This window comes from Rhinatrema bivittatum, chromosome 14, assembly GCF_901001135.1.
Source record: "Rhinatrema bivittatum chromosome 14, aRhiBiv1.1, whole genome shotgun sequence".
NCBI lineage: Eukaryota > Metazoa > Chordata > Amphibia > Gymnophiona > Rhinatrematidae > Rhinatrema > Rhinatrema bivittatum.
This window is the reverse complement of record NC_042628.1, coordinates 16,472,062-16,489,563: the sequence shown is the minus strand read 5'-3', so window position 1 is coordinate 16,489,563 and position 17,502 is coordinate 16,472,062. Positions and strand designations below refer to the sequence as shown.

Below are 17,502 nucleotides of genomic sequence, written 5' to 3'. Positions count from 1 at the left end.
GAATTCTTCTGTTCCTTGTCAGCATGCATCGTCTGTCTCGTCTGACAGCGTGGCAGGGCGGTTTGTACCTTTCCTTGCAGAGAAACGGCCCACACAGACAAATGACCCACGGGCTCATCGGTGATCTCCCAGCCACCCACTGCGATATCGTTAAAGGGATCCAGCGACTGCTTACCGTCTTCACGTGATGCAATCTGCGGAAGGGAAAAAAAACAAAACCACATTCAGAGGGCGTGACCTTTCCTCAAGCTGCTGCAGGGCAGTATATCAAATCCTACATGTTATTCTCTTTGCCGGGTCGCAGCTGGACAGTCTCCGCGCTGTCGGCCCGAGAAACAGGATCCAGGATCCTGGGAATAAAACCCCGTCCCTCCACAGGGTTGTGCCCAAAGCTGCCGCCGAGTCGTCCGCATGGCGATTCAGAGTCGCCTTTGGTGGCGAGTCATGAAATAATGTTATTAAACGTAAGCGCGATACCGCTGGAATACTGAGCAAAGTAATTCTTTCGTAGTCGCTACAGACACGGGCCGAGCTGCATGACGGGCCCCCCCCACGGCTCACTATTCTTCCAGCAGGCGAACGGCAATAGTAGGACTTCCGCGGCGTACCATCCCGGCCAGCTCAGGCGCGCCCTGCGCCATGGCCCTGCACGCAGATATAATACCACTCCATAAGACCACTCCAAGTACTACAGACACTGTACTACAGAACACAGAGACCATATCACTGAAACCCTAGCTGAACTACACTGGTTACCCATTGAGCAAAGAATACAGTACAAAACTGTTATATACCATACATAAATGAATACATAACGAAAAAGCTGAATGGCTGAACACAGCCCTTCGCGTACACGTCCCTCACAGAAACCAGAGATCAGCAAATAAAGCATTACTAACTATTCTCTCGGTAAAAACAGCAAGACTAACCCAGGTGAGGGAAAGGGCGCTGTCCTTAGCAGGACCTATACTATGGAACACCATGCCGGTAGAAATCCGCTTACAAAGGGACATCAAAACATTCAGAAAAAAATTTAAAAACATGGCTATTTAAACCAGCGTATCACAGAGAGAATGGAGAATAAAATCTGAAGAGTATAGGATGCGGTCTGCAGAACACCCACGCACATTACCCTAATCTATACACGTGTGTGTATTTATTTATTTTTTACTTTCGTTCCCCAAAGGATAAGATATTATGATTAATCTATTTTAAAGCAGTCACAGATAAGAATTGGACATAATGTATCACACCCGCCACTTAGTATTTATGATGAAACTACGTTATCGTAACCTGATGGCACCCGTTGAGTGGATAAAAACCAAGACATCTACCAACATTAATATTTGTGCCTTGTTGTAAACCATTGTGATGGTACAGAAAATATTTTAAATAAAGATTTTTTTTTTAAATAAATAAAATACCTCTGCCCACGTATCCCGGGCTCTGTATCGTCGGTATCTGATCCACCTCCTACGACGGACGCACGAGTTCCACTTCTTGTCCTTCAGATAGGTGGCCGGGAAATCGACCGCGTAGGTCCAGCCCTGGAAATCGGTGCATTGTCATATATGAACTTGGGTAGAAACTCAGATTTTACTGCTTTTACCTAGAAACTGAGAGGGGGGATTTTCCCTGACTGCGATTCAGGGCTTCTTTGTATTTCTGGCTACTTGGAGAATCTGTCTTAACAGGAATAGATTTGGGGACATGACTGGAGGGAGACAAGATGGTCAATTCCATACTGGGATACTTATCCAGCCAGGAGACAAAGTGCATTCTTAGTATTACTGAAGTAGCAATAGGTAATAAAATCCTAGACCTACAAGCCCTAATGGCAGAGGCAAAATTAGATACTGCTGCTGTTATAAAAAGGTGGTTAAGAGTCCCATGACTGAAATATAGCCAAAAAACATACAAAAGGGATCAAATCCAATAGTTCAACCACCACCACTCGGTGAAAAATATTGTTGTGCGTTTCTTTGATTTCTTTATTAAAATGTTTAATTTTTCAAACCGCATCAGCAAGCCTGACAACGTGCTTTGTGGAAACCAAAGCCGTTCGGTCTAATCAATCATCTGCGCTTCAGTGGATTACAACAGTGCTTCCAATATTTATAAAGTTATGTAGCCAATATTTTAAGGCAAAAAAGTGTGTCTGTTCCCATAGATGGCTCGACAGCGGCCGGTGTTTCGCAACAAACGTTGCTTCATCAGGAGCCGCTGAAGGGACGAGAAAACATTGTGCCCGAGCGTTTTAAGTTTTCACGAGAACATTTCGACACCTCCTGCTCAGCCCATGAAAAATTAGTTGCTGATATCTAGTCGACTTCAGAATATTCTTCATTTTAAGTCTTCATAAAAAGTGATCTCACCACCATTAGAAGGCATTTCAGATGAGGGAACCACCACTACACGTGAAAATTATTATTATTATTTATTTATTTTTAAACAGAGGCTTTGTGAAGCTTAACCACCTTAAGTGTCATTAAGTTTGAAATTTGGGAATCAGCACACGGAAAGGGAAGCTTGAAACTCGTGTGCCGAACTGCCGATTTCCTAAGGCTTATTTTTAACTCTGCTTTATCTAAGGCAGTGGGTGGCCAAGAGCCACAAACAGGCCTGGTTTTCAGGATCTCTCACGCATACTTGTTAGGGATATCCTGAAAGCCAGCCCTCTGTGGCTCTTGAGGGCTGGAGTTGGCCACCCCTGACCTATGGGAACAAAGGCTAGGGCAGTGGTTCCCAACCCTGTCCTGGAGACACCCCCTCCCCCCCCCCCCAGTCAGTTGGGTTTTCAGGATATCCACAATGAATAAGCATGAGAGAATTTTGCATGCACTGCCTCTATAACGTGCCTATTCATTGTGGATATCCTGAAAACCCGACTGGCTGGGGGGGGGGGGGGGGGGTCCCCGGGACAGGGTTGGGAACCACTGGCCTAGAGGGTGGTGCGCTCCTAGTGTTTCAATCCTATAGATTTCCCCCACAAGAAAAAACACAAGAGCAAGGCCTGAACACAAAAAAAAGAGGTAAATTACCAAAAAGCTGTAGAACTGATAAATCATCAGGAATATTCAGCGGATATCTTTGAATAAACTCTGAAACCTAATCAGCTGTGTTTGAATATCGCCAGTTTTGCTTCAAAGTTATCCGGGTAGCCCTACCTGGCCACATTCAAAAAACACAGCTGGTTAAGAAGCGATTCCCACCACAGTGAAATAAAGGTCGGCCAATCCCCCCAAAACAGTTAGACATCGTTGCAGGCCTATAGGCCAGAAGAGCCTTCCTCCCCCTTCCTGAAATGACAGTGACTGGAAAGGGCCCCTGCCAGAAGACCAATCCCTCTTTCCTCTCCAAACCCCCCCTCCCCCCCCGGCCGTTAACCGAATCCCGAACCTTCCTGCACCACCCAGACCCTCCTAAACCTTCTCCCATGTCCAGGGATGCGGAACCGACACTGCTGCCAGAACCTGGACGATACCTCCCAGCTCCCGGATGCAGTTTGGTGGTTCCAGGAAAGGTGGGAGAGCACAGGTTGGGGAGGATGAGGAGGAGGAGAAAGCTTGGAAGGCTATTTGGGCCTACAGGCCTGCGATGAATTTTTTTTTTTTTTTTTTAACTACTTTTGGGAGGCTCTGTCGGGAGGGCTACTTAGCTGGCTACGTATTCTCCAAACATAGCCAATTAAGGTTAAAAAAGTTCTCTGGAAACGCTTTTCTAGGTAAGCTTTAACCCTGCTGCTTGTCATGTCCTGAGTCAGTCAATTTATTTGGCAAATCCCAAAGATCGGAGTTAGCCAAATAAGTTATTCAGATAACACCGCTTCATCCCAGAACGCCTTCAAAACATCTCTCGCTTATCCTCGTAATTTTTTTTCTAGATAATGACTTATCTGGATAGAATTCACCCGGATGTGCCAACGATATTCAAAACTCAACATTTATCTGAATACCTCAAAAAGTTATCCAGATAAATACCTCAAAGAGTTATTAGGGGAAGACATGCGTACATAGTGATCTCACAGGCCTTCTTCACTTCGGGAAGTTAAGCTATAAAAGGCATTTTTTATACTTTAACATTATGCACCCACTGGAGAGCAAACAGTCCAAGCTGTACTTTCGACATAAGCGGCTGTATTTTACTTATGTTTGCATCACTTACACCTTTCTCTGTTGGCTGTCCTCCAATATTTTCATCCACGTACCAGTCAGACTCCCATTCCCAGCAGGACGACGGCAGCTGGAAACTGTCCAGTTGCTGCTGTTTTAAGCCACTGACATCACTCCATTGCCAGCGATCGCTGGGTAACAGTCTGTCACAGAAACCATCGACAGGATTCCAACGCTGCCAAAAAAACAAACAAAAAAAAAACCACAGTCCTAACACCGTACCTTTCTACCACGTGACATTACGAGATCCCGGAGAAATCTTTGGCTACAGGTACGCTTGCCACAGGCTGCATGAGAGATGTGGATCAGAGATGAGAGCTACTGTCACACATTCTCTTTGGATGACGCCTGATTCGCTCCTAAGAGAACTCTCAGCTGATAGCTTAAAACTAATGTGGGAATTTCCAACCCATCGCACGGATTCTAGCCGCTCTGCCCTACACTGCCACTGCTCATTTTTCCAATCACAGATTTTAGATGGATTCACAACTCCTTGTCCTAATAATCCAAACAGATTTGTGTGACCAATGTTAGCAAACTTTGATTTAATTACCAGTAATCAACTAAGTATTTCAAGTGTTTTTGTTGTCATTGTGTTGCATTTGGTTGTATAGTATGTCAATATATGTAAACTATGTACGTAAATGCGTAATCTGCTCTGAACAACGGTAGCTGGATGCAGCAGAATATGAGATTATAAACAAAATTAAGTGGTAAAAAAAATTGTGAAAATCCTTTGTATTGTCAACTTCATGGCATCAGGGCATCAGTGTCCCACCAGCAATGCTTCGGCCAATCCACAGTTCTGGTTGCCACTGCCGGCCTACTGACATCCTCGGTAATGCTGACCCGGATCTCCCTCGTTATGCGAAGTTGTCTTGGACCCGTAGGGTGCGCCACGGAGAAACATACGCAGCATAGGCGCCCACTTCTCCTCCCGCCACAGAGGGGATGTGAGTGAAGGTGTAAGGCAGGCGAGTGAGGTGACAGAGGATATAGGAGGCATGTGATGCGCGAGGCTATGGGCCGTAGCTGGGAAAATGAGGGCACCTGTGAGCAGCAGGCAGGAAGCGAGGGCCAGAGTGGAGGGGAGAAGGCTTAAGGGGACAGTTGAAGGAGGGAGGGGAGGAAAAGACGGCAGAAGGAAGGTGGATGGGAGTGGGAGTAGTGCTCAAATAAGTTAGGGACCTACACCAGCCATCCAGGAGTCCTTGACCAGCAGCTAACAGCAGGAAGAGAAATGGCCCCCATGCTGTGGATGTTTCTCCGAGGAGAAGGACTTTCTTGGGCGATGGGTTTGCCACTCTACCATGGTGCACCCTATGAGTCCAAGCCATCATCGTGGAACAAGAGGAAGCTCTGGGACAGAAGTATCCTGGCAGAGGCCACCAGAACTGTGGATCTGCCGAAGCATGCACACAACTTGAACATTTATGGAGTGGAAATGCTTCCCGTTACTGTATCTCATTTCTCTCCAATTTGGAAAGGGAAGAAAGGATACGAGAGCAACTGGAGAACGATGGATTACACCCAAACTGTTCATCACGATTCTTCTCCTGCCACTCAGTACACCGCTGTGGATACTTCATGTAGGCCTCTACCCATTTCATCACGGCCCACAGTACCAGACTAAAATGCCTTAAAACGATGACTGGGTCCCTTCCACCCATTACAGCCACTGAATTTTTGGAATGAGCCAGTGGCACAGAGAAGCTTGATCAAGCCTGATACGGCATGTCCATGATCAGTTAGAGGATCAATATTATTTCTAACATTTTTTCGTAGAGAGAAAGAACTGCCCTGGATCTCAAGTCTAACTTTGGATCACCTCTGTCTCTGGTAACCGCACCACCGTTGTCCTGAAGGGAAATAATACGCTGCCTGTGTGCCCTTCTGCTAATGGATCAAGCCATGGCAGCTTGCTCCTTTTACATCAATAAAAAAAGGCTTCTTCTCTCTCTCTCATCCTCAAGTTCTGCCATGCTAATTCTCGTGCTGACCTGCAAAGCGAAGGGAAAATTTGCAGGTATACCATGCTGGCACAAAGAGAAGCACAAACAAGACTCCAATGGCCACAAGAAACAGGAATTAAGTTTTACTCCTCTGATCCAGGAGTTAGATTTCCCCTGGTAGAAAACGTTGCGCTGTCTCCTCTCTAATGCGCCTCCCTGCAATGCCTGGTAATAGAGTCGTTTGCATGGGATTAGCATGTACCTGCACTAATCCTAGCTCGGGTTTTAACTCCTATTTTACCGCGTGATTTTTTCGGCACCAAAACCCTTATTAAGTATCAGGGAGTTGTGTTCATGCCACAAAATCCACACGAAAAGAAAAAATAAAAAAGTTAAAAAGCACGCTAGGGTCAGTGCAGCTTATTACATCGGCTCTCAACACTTTTTAAATCTCTTAACTTCATCACAAAAAGTTTAGGTTCCCTTTAAGTATGCCTTACTTAGTTATAAGGTACCGCCAGTGGGTTTCATATCGTAAACTAATTTTCATGTCTCTGAGCTGCCCGTAGTGCTTTTCGTATCCATCGTGCTACATATTCAACCTAATTTCCTGAGAAAGCTGCCATCTGCACCTACCGACTTACGCCGAGTTCTGCAGGGTTCCGCATACCTGGTTCTCATAGGTTTCTTCCTGGTATCTGATCGGCAGATCGCTGGCGTGCACGTAAAGGTATATGTGGTGGTCACAGGCCAGCCCCCAACAGCACTGCTTGACGGCGGCCACGCGTTTGAACTCCAGCTGAGGATCTCTGCATAGCTCCCAGTGTGGGCCCGCTGTGGAGAGAGTGTACACTCTCCCCAAAACATCAACAGCCCACAGCAGAGAATGAGACATGGCAGCTCCTGAAAACAAAACCAAAAAAAACAAAACAAGTTCAGCGTCTGAGGAGCGAGGAAAGGGCAGCACTGCGCAGGATTTCTACATGTTCTCCCAATGGCTAGCAGCAGCTAGCAGATCTCCCGCACAGGATAGCCTGGGAAAGTGCGTGGTCTCTTAGGAGGACCTCATGGGCAGTCTTGGGCAAGTCACCGAAGGAGCTGTTTTGGTCTTTAACACAGTAAATGACAGCAGATAATGAGACCCTGATAAAATAGGATGCACTAGGCTGTGTGCACCTGTCAACACCAGTTCTGTGCACAGAACTTTACTCCTGATATAGCAAGGAGCTTCTGTGCCCACGTCTTGAGTAATTTTGGTAATAGAATTCAGCAGCGTTTATTGTACAATATGGAAATGTACATTTATATACAGCTGTTTTCTTAATGCTGGAAATGTAAATCCTGCTCAGAGGTGGAGAAAAGTTTCTGGAGTTGAACCTGATGTTCGTGGTGCTGCAGGTTTCCTGCAAACTCTGCATTTATGTGCACAAAATATGGTATATACGGGTTTTCCCCACACACAACGTATAAGCACAAATCGTATGCTCTGTTTTATGCACAAAACTTTTAGGAGCATAACTTGTGTTCTGTGCGTACAATTTTAGAGCATAAAAAGTATGCTCCTAACCTGAGCACAACTTCTGTGCACACAAATCCTGGTTTCTGCACAGGAGCCAAAGCATTGGTTTGCCTGCTTTCACAGAACCTGCAGTCTATCCCCAAGAAAATCGGGCTTGCGCTTCTCAAATCTGGTTGACCTTACCCTGCCGCCTCACCCACCCCCCACTGGTGGGAGCAGCAGCAGCAGCAGCAGCACTTCTCACCCAGCTTCAATCCGACGTCTGAATGTGCGGGGCCCTGCAGTCTCGCACCTTCAGACGGAAGCTGGCAGAATAAGCAGACCCGGGCAAAAAGGGCTACACTTCTTCCATGCAAAATGTGGTGCGCCACAAGGATCGAGCAAAACTTGAACGTGTGCCATGCAATAAATAAATACAGGCTCTGGCGGGCGAATCTAGGCCACTTGTTCCCTGCAATGTATGTGGGGGAGGGCGGCAGGGGAAGTTTGGTGGAACCCATGGAAAATTGTAGTAATCTATTCTCAAAACATACCTAAAAGCTCATTATTTAAACTTTTGTTAGGATAAGATATTTTTGGGCCCAATAGATCAACCTCCATGCAAGTGGGTATGTCCTGTATACAAGAGAATTAATTATACACCAGAAAAAGGCAAATCAGCCAACAAAATTCAACTCTTCTCAACATGTACTTTCTACGTGCGGGGCAATTCTCCAACTTCCTCTTCCCAATACCGGGTCCTCTCCATCACCCTTACCCAGGGCCCTTTCTCCCTCAGACCCCAGTTCTGCTTCTCCCCACCCCCTCCTCTCTCTCTCTTTCTCCCTGTCCCCTATCCTAGGTTTGGCCTTCTCCTCCCACATCTCCCCCACGATACGTGGCACGTGTTCTAGCTGCAATAAGGACAGCCTTGACCGGCAAGAGAAGTCATGTCAGTGTCCTGTGCCCATCCTTCCACAAGCATTCACACGCCTCACCTCTCCCAACATTCACACCCCCCCCCAACCTTTCTCCACAAATCATTCTTGCCTGACCGGGGCTCTGAGCAGTGCCCTCCCCCTTCTCCTCTGCTGTTAGCTGCATCCTGAGCCCCTGCACCACACACTCTCCAGACAAGAGCCCTGTAATCCAGGAAGCAGGTGGGAGTTAGGAGAGAGGAGGGGATGGAACGGAGCCCTGGGCACTTCTCTGTTGTTCACCGCTGCCGTGCGGGCTTCCTGCTTCCGTCTCTCCTCTCCAGCCTTTTGTGGTGCTGTCTGGTTGCCGTGGAGACAAGAGGGCAGGGCCGGAGTAGGGAGCAGGAGATCTGGGGCACTGCCCAACAGGTCCGGGACAGGAGTCCAGGAAGGAAGAGCCATGCGCTGGTGCTGCCAGCCCTGATGCCCAGGAAGAACTTTCCAAAGGCCCAATGCTTGAGAACGTGACCTCATCCTCAACAGGCCGAGGCCATTTTCAATAAGGTGGATTTCAGGCCTGTTTGGCCCTGGCCCCCAAATGTCCTCCTGATCCGTCTGCTCTGAGGAAAGTTATTGTGCTTCAGACAGACAGACAGACAGGGGGGACAGATTCAATTACTGCCCAAGTGCTTTTCTGACTGGAGTTTAAAAGGGTTAGAAAAATAAAAACAAACATCAAAGCTGCCCTCTGGTGTTCAGTTAAGAGAGATACAGCCACCCACCCATCTCACAGAGGCTACAAGGTTCTATCGGCACTACCGAGAAAACATGAAAAACGCCAATTTAGTTTCGTTTCACATCTTATCCGTGAGCCCAGGAAGCTCAAGTCAATAGTTTACGAGAAAGCTTACTTTTGCTGCCCTTGGTACAACAACTGAGCATACATGGGACTAAAAGGCAGTGACACGTTGTCAGTCTTTATCCAAGGACTCTCGCCAACTCTGTTCCAAACTGCAAGATTGTTTGTTTTCAGAAAATAACGGAGCATGGGTCCCAGAAGCCACCTCTACCGAAAACCCGTTTCATGGAAGAATAATCCCCACATTTCTTTCCATTCTTAAAGAAAGCAAGGGCTGGTCCTTGAATACAGTGACAGATCACCTACTTTGTCACCAACAGCCGGGTCATAAACCATGTAAAAGACAGTGCAGGATGCAGATTTATCTTCTTAAAGTTCCTGGTGAAGATCGACCCTTACTCCAGATTTCTGTATTGGATTTGATCTTCATATTCTATCTACCAAGTTTAGTTTGCTCATTTTGTTATGTGGGCTTTCAGAGGGGTTACCAGCACAGCATAAGAGAGCGTATTATTCACAGGGCTGGGAACAGGCATGGAAGCTCGAGTCCCAATCTGAGGCCATCCTACAACTAAGCACCTTGCACTCCCTTTACTTCGGGTACTGACGGGGTATAGCGAACGCCTTTGTCATCTCAAAGTGTCAAGCCCTACCTACATTGTCTGTTGGTGCTTTGAAGGTTAGCGACATCTACAAGGACCCCAGCACCAATGCAGCCACTGGGAGGTCGGCCAAGATAATAAGGTGCCAGGCTCACAACGGGAGCAGGACCCTTTTGGTAGTAAAGGGGGGGGGGGGGTTGGTGGAGAAGGAGGACGGTGAGCGAAATAGATAATTGGTTAGGCAAGGGCTAAGGAGAAGGGAGGGGGAGGATGCAGTAAGTCAAGGTGCTGGCTGGGGGCTACTGGCCCCATGGTTTGCCACCTAAGGAGCGGAGCTGGGAGATGCTGGCAGCTCTTGTGCAGAGTTTAATTTGCCTTCTCATCTCTCTTTCTCCTCCTGTAATGTCTGCTTTCTTTCCTCCTCTGCCTGATTGCTCCCCCCCTTCTCTCTTACCCGTTCTTGCTCTGGAGTCCGAGGAAGCGGCCATGGCTGGGGATTGTGTCAGGGAGGAGGGAGGAGCCGCGCTGTCTCCCGGCCGCGTCGTCCTTCCTGTGGCCTCGGTGAGTGCTGGGACTCCCCTGCGTCCTCCTGGGGACGTGGGGGGGGGGGGGGGGGGCGCCGTTTCGCCCGCCCCCCCTCCTTTGATATTTCCGTGCCTGCGCCTCGCCCCGCGGCTGCCGTCGCTGAGTTTATCCCGTCGGCTCGGTCTGCGGGGAGGGGAGGGGCGGCCCGAGGCCCACGCGGCCGTTCTAGCGCTAGGAAGGGGGCGGGGCGGGCTCGGGGAGGGGGCGTGGTCCTCTGGAGTGACTCGGATGGGGAGGGGCTTCTGCGGGGAGGGAAGCTCCGTGCTGCCTGCCTCAGGGCTTAAGTGCAGGAGCTGCTGCATCTGTGCTCCTGGCTGAGCAAGGAAGGGGAGCAGGGCTCGGCCAGGGGAATGGACTGGGAGGGAGGGCCCAGCCTCACCCCCTCCTTCTGGGCGGGTGACAATCGGTTTGCACCGTTCGGTGATTTCAGGGATGCATTTGAGTGGGGTCCGGTGCGGGGGGCGTGTGGGGGTATGGCTTGGACACGACCTCAGTGTCCGCCCTTCCCAGAGGGTCTGGGTACAGCGGCAGTAGGGGAGGCAGTGTGGGGTGACCTCCAGCAGGATGGTTTCAGGGAATGGGAGGAGATGGATTTTTCTCTGCGGGTTTTAGTGCAAGGTGGGCCGTATGGCACAGGAGGGAATGGATCGGGGGTGCGGGGACGTCCCAAGGGAGGGGCCGAGAGGCAGGATTGGCTGATGGTGCGGTGCCTTCTGCTGTGGTTTCTTTTATTCCTTCCCAGGAGGTTCCAGATCCGGGTTTTCTGATGGGCCCCGGCACTTCACGGCATGAAGAATAGCGGAGTGCCACAGCTTTAGCTGAGCAGCAGACTTCTGCAGCCCGGGATGGGACAGCGGGTCCGGCAATGGGGGTGCCTAATACTCCGGGTGAGTTTACTGAGGGGGATCACAGACCCAGTAGTGGGGTATCAGATGGGGTGGCGGTAGCTATGAGTGGGGGGACGGGACCTGGTGCAAAAGAGCCTTCTCAGTCGGAATCGTGCAGCCGGGAGACTATCGGATCCAAGAAAAAAGGAAAAGCTAAGCGTTCAAGGAAACGCAGTGGGTCAAGCTCGACCGATACGTCCTCTTCCTCTTCTTCGACCTCATCAGTGACTCCGTCGGCGAGTAGGTCAAAGGAGGGGGGCTCTTCGAGAGGTCCTCCGGCTCTGGTGAATTTGACAGAACTTTGGGAAGAAGTGCCGAGATATTTGAGAGAGAAGATACGGCGTCGCAAATTTATTGACATCTTTAAATTACTGGAAGGACGCCGAGGCAAAAGGAAGGAGAAGAAGAAAGGCAGAACCAATCACGAGAAATACCCACAATTGGATTCGGGCCTTCCTGCGTCTTGCAAGTGTTATAGGACTCCGGGATCCACTGGGTGATGGAGCAGTTATGTGCTTCTGGCAATATAGTTCATTACCTTGATGACTTTTTGTTGGTGGGTAAAGCACAGACTGGCGAGTGTGGCAGGTTGTTGTGGGATTTTCAGGGAGCAACGGCTGAGTTTGGTATTCCATTGTCTCCTGGGAAAACGGAAGGTCCTTGTACAAGGTTAGTGTTTTTGGGTATTGAGGTAGATTCTGTTAGTATGATGTCTCGTTTACCGGTTGATAAAGCTGAGCGTATGAGGGGTCTGTTTGATGAGGGGTTGTGTCAAAAGAAGCTGTCTCTTCAGCAGTTTCAGTCCCTGGTTGGTAGCCTCAACTTTGCGTGTAGGGTGATTCCTATGGGGCGGGTGTTCTTGCGCAGATTATCGAATGCCATGTCTGGAGTGGTCAAACGGAATCACCGTATTCGAGACACTGCAAAGATTCAGGTTTATTTGAGGATCTGGAAAAAATTTTTATCCAGTTTCAATGGTACGTCATTTTGGTAGGAGGACGTGTTATCAAACCATGAGCTGGAGTTGTTCACGGATGCTGCAGGTTCTATAGGTTTCGGGGCTTATTTCAAGGGTCTTGGTGTACGGAGTGGTGGCCAGAGGACTGGGTATCGTAAGGGACCACAAGGAAAGTTACCTTCTTGGAGTTGTTTCCTATTGTGGTGGCTCTTTACATAAGAACATAAGAAATTGCCATGCTGGGTCAGACCAAGAGTCCAACAAGCCCAGCATTCTGTTTCCAACAGAGGCCAAAACCAGGCCACAAGAACCTGGCAATTACCCAAACACTAAGAAGATCCCAGTCTACTGATGCAATTAATAGCAGTGGCTATTCCCTAAGTAAAATTGATTAATAGCCATTAATGGACTTCTCCTCCAAGAACTTATCCAAACCTTTTTTGAACCCAGCTACACTAACTGCACTAACCACCTCTGGCAACAAATTCCAGAGCTTTATTGTGCATTGAGTGAAAAAGAATTTTCTCCGATTAGTTTTAAATGTGCTACTTGCTAACTTCATGGAATGCCCCCTAGTCCTTCTATTATTCGAAAGTTTATGTTTGGGGGAAGCATCTAAGAAACAAGAGAGTAGTCTGTTGGTGTGACAATCTGGGAGTTGTGGAAGTAGTAAACAACAGATCAGCTAAGTGCTTCATGGTCTCGGAATTGTTGCGGGAACTCATACTTCAGTGCATGCTGTTCAACCTAACAATATGGTCTCGGCATGTACCAGGTTATATCTGGTTCAATGGAGAATTCCCAAATACGGCTTATATCTGTAAGAATTATAGGAAACATTTTAAACAAAGAACACTTTCTACTGCCATATTGGATCATGCTCTTGTTAACAAAGGTAAACAGACAAATGTCATTATTAAATACACACAGGCCAATTCAGTAAAAGATATGGGAGAGCCGACGCTCCGAGTTGAGTGCCTGCTCTCCCCTTGCGTGCCCAGGCACCTCTCCTGGTCGCACGATTCTGTATTTAAATGAGGCCCAGCGCTAATAAGGCGCTAGGAACAATAGTGCGTCCCTAGCACCTCCTTAGTAGTGGAAGAGGTGGCTGTCATCGGGTCCGACAACAGACCCTTAATTTTACCGGCATTGGTTTTCGAACACGCTGACAGCCACGGGTTCGGAAAACGGATGCCGGCAAAATTGAGCGTCCATTTTCGAACCTGCTGACTGGTGGGCAGATTTATTTTTTATTTTTTAAATTTTTGGTTCCTCCGACTTAATATCGCTGGGATATTAAGTCAGAGGGTGTACAGAAAAGCTGAATTTTCTATTTTTCTGTACACTTTTCAGGGTCGCTTGGCCGCACATTTTACTTTCAGTATTCCAGGGTAATAACTAATAGGCTCATCAACATGCATTTGCATGAGATAAGCGCTATTAGTTTCGGGGGGGAGGGTTGGCTGCGCGTTTTCCACACGCTATTTCCCCTTACAGTATAAGGGGTAATAATAGTGTGTCTAAAATGCGCGGCCAAACGGGGGCTAAATGGTGCGCTCTGCTGAGCGCACCATTCTGTATCGCCCTAACAGCCAGGAAGCAAGAGTTGAGGGGCTAGGATCCTGTGGTTGGGCCCCTTCCCCTTTCTGTGTACAGATTCCACTGCAACCTAGCCATGTGTTCAGGGGTGAAAGGGCAGAAGAAGAGAAAACGAGGGAAAAAGCTGGCCTAACATTCTTGCTCCTCAGTGTCCGTCGAGTAGACTGTAAGCTCCAAGGAGAAGGGACCATCTCTTCGGCATTGTGTACACTTTGTAGCGCTATATACATGTTTAATAGCACTAGTGGCAGTACTTCTTAGGTAGAGGTATATTGGCCACTTAAAGGATCTGGAAGGGAATACAGAGAGTGAGGTTATTAAATTTGCGGACTATACTTTTTTTTGAACCCAGCTACACTAACTGCACTAACCACATTCTCTGGCAACAAATTCCAGAACTTAATTGTGCATTGAGTGAAAAATAACTTTCTCTGATTAGTCTTAAATGTGCTACTTGCTAACTTCATGGAATGCCCCCTAGTCCTTCTATTATCCGAAAATGTAAATAACCAATTCACATCTACTTGTTTGAGACCTCTCATGATCTTAAAGACCTCTATCATATCCCCCCTCAGCCGTCTCTTCTCCAAGCTGAACAGCCCTAACCTCTTCAGCCTTTCCTCATAGGGGAGCTGTTCCATCCCCTTTATCATTTTGGTTGCCCTTCTCTGTACCTTCCCCATCGCAACTATATCTTTTTTGAGATGCGGCAACCAGAATTGTACACAATATTCAAGGTGTGGTCTCACCATGGAGCGATACAGAGGCATTATGACATTTTCCGTTTTATTAACCATTCCCTTCCTAATAATTCCTAACATTCTGTTTGCTTTTTTGACTGCTACAGCACACTTAGCCGACGATTTTAATGTATTATCCACTATGATGCCTAGATCTTTTTCCTGGGTGGTAGTTCCTAATATGGAACCTAACATCATGTAACTACAGCAAGGGTTATTTTTCCCTATGTGCAACACCTTGCACTTGTCCACATTAAATTTCATCTGCCATTTGGATGCCCTTCCTCCAGTCTTGCAAGGTCCTCCTGAAATGTATCACAATCTGCTTGTGATTTAACTACTCTGAATCACAAGCAGATTCAGATACATTACAGGAGGACCTTGCAAGACTGGAAGATTGGGCATCCAAATGGCAGATGAAATTTAATGTGGACGTGTAAGGTATTGCATATAGGGGAAAAAAGTTCTTTTTCACTCAACGCACAATTAAGCTCTGGAATTTGTTGCCAAAGGATGTGGTTAGTGCAGTTAGTGTAGCTTGGTTCAAAAAAGGTTTGGATAAGTTCTTGGAGGAGAAGTCCATTAACTGCTATTAATCAAGTTTACTTAGGGAATAGCCACTGCTATTAATTGCATCATTAGCATGGAATCTTCTTACTGTTTGGGTAATTGCCAGGTTCTTGTGGCCTGGTTTGGCCTCTGTTGGAAATAGGATGCTGGGCTTGATGGACCCTTGGTCTGACCCAGCATGGCAATTTCTTACGTTCTTATGTTCTTAATAGCTACCCACCACGACAGGGCAAACCCAACATCAATATAAATCTCCTTAGGGGTTTAGACAAATAATAATATAAAGAATAATTGCTGTTTTAGTGCATGGGATGGACATTTTTTTGCCTCAGTGTTCAAAAAGGGTAAATCAGCAGAAATTCAGGTTTGATCAAGGAACAAAACACTTCTCAGGTAAAATTATACACTTGTGGAAAATTAGTCTCTTGGAAACCAAGCAGAATGTCAAATACCAGTAAAATATGCTCTTGCCCACATCTTAAAAAATGTCTTTAAAAACAGAGGCAAACATTTTTTTTTCTCTGAAATAAAATTATTTTCTAGGAGTGTATAGGTAACATAGTAACAATAGCAGAAAAAGACCAAATGGTCCATCCAGTTTGCCCAGCAAGCTTCTTAGGGTGGTAACATTTGGTCCGTGCAGGCTACCCCCAAGACTTATGTTAAGAGTAGCAACATTTACAATCCATACCAAGCAACTGTCAAACCCATTACAAAATTATTGTTAGGAATGTTTTTACAGGGTGAGCAGCTTCATGATAACTCAGACAGTGCTACTTGAACGTGCTTTGCTTTTGGACTTGGCTGTAGAGGCAGTCCTACGTTTTTTCCCCTAATGTCTGCGTACCAGTACCGTGGACCATAAAAATCAGGGCCCAGTATTGTCTGTCGTCAAAATCGATTCCCCTTTTTCTAGTCAGGAAGACTAGATGGTCCTCACAGTCTTGTGTACAATGTGGTTATCTTGGGAATCATGCAGGAACGGGTGCTAGTTGTGCTTGAGAGACCGTTGGACTTCCAGACCATGTCCGTGATAGTGATGTCACTTAAATAAATAGAACTGTGGCAGCTGATGTGATAGGAGGTTGTTTGCACTTGGGTACACAGAAATAAAGCTCTTATTGTGCACTGACCTGATGAAAAGCTTAGCTCTTGAAAGATATTAATAGCTGCATTTGTAGTCCAATAAAAAGGTGGCACCTACAACTTGTTTGTTTGATCTTTATTTCTGCTCAGTTATCATGAAAATTATCTGGAGATGCTGCAAGCATTAAACTTTCTCAGCAGGGAGAGGAGGATCAAGCAAACTGAAAAGGCTAGCATCGATCTTTCAGTAACAAAGGAACTCCAGCCACTGTACTGTAGCTTTTCAGGCTGTCACATTTCTGGGATATGTCTATTATATCCTATAACAGACTGACACCGTTTAGTACATATTATTTCCTTTTGCCTGAGTGAATGAATGCAACAAGATACTGAGCTATGCGAACCTTTGGTGCACTTCAGCATAGTCAACCCAAGCATTAACTGCAGTTGAAATATGTTGCGTAACTATTAGAATGATTATGAGATGCATCTACTAGATGAAGGAGCCCAGACCGACGTGCCGCAAATGCGCAGTAGAGAGCAGCTCTACCGCGCATGGGCGGGCGAGCACGTCGGTCAGCGGAGTGTGCCTGAAAAAAAATGGCGCTGGGAGGAGCAGTAGCGGCGGCGTGCACGAGGGAGGGACCCCCCCCCCGGAGATCTTCCGTCTGCGCCGTCCGAGGGAAGGGGTTGTGGATGAGCTGAAAGGGGAGGGGATTGAGAGAGGGGGAGTGACTGGGGGGGGGAGGAGAGAGTGAGGGCAGGGGAGTGACTGAGGGGAGGGGGGAGGGAGGGAGACTAGAGGAGGGAGGTGAGAGGGAGTGGGAGGGAGAATGGGGAGGGGAGGTGGAAGGGAGAATGAGGGGGAAGGAGAATGAGGGGGAGGGAGTGGGAAGGAGAATGAGTGGGAAGGAAATGGACCTAAATTTTTTTTAAATGTAACCAGTTGTTACGGGCTCAACGGCTAGTTTAACATAAAATGAGAGGAATACAGTGGCCTCTGTGTTCTCCAAACTATTTTTTGTTTTGCTTAGCAATTTCTTCCTCCTCTTATGAGCTCAATCAGAACCAGGACTG

General features: G+C 47.4%; 1 protein-coding gene across 3 annotated transcripts in view; it reads right to left on the bottom strand.

The window, feature by feature from the left end:
* TECPR1 (tectonin beta-propeller repeat containing 1) overlaps positions 1–10,777 on the bottom strand; it is a 57,311-nt gene extending 46,534 nt beyond the window's left edge. Inside the window, exons 1-5 of one of the 3 annotated variants that reach the window (XM_029577234.1) lie at positions 10,455–10,777; positions 6,761–7,027; positions 4,165–4,347; positions 1,425–1,547; positions 69–194 (exon numbers count right to left, since the gene is read on the bottom strand). In XM_029577234.1, the coding sequence (XP_029433094.1) occupies positions 69–194; positions 1,425–1,547; positions 4,165–4,347; positions 6,761–6,991 (663 nt within the window). In that variant the 5' untranslated portion in view covers positions 6,992–7,027; positions 10,455–10,777. Of the gene's footprint in view, positions 1–68; positions 195–1,424; positions 1,548–4,164; positions 4,348–6,760; positions 7,028–10,454 lie in introns of those variants that run through there. The other 2 variants (XM_029577233.1, XM_029577235.1) reach the window with 2 other exon arrangements.
* Positions 10,778–17,502: the final 6,725 nt, after the last annotated feature.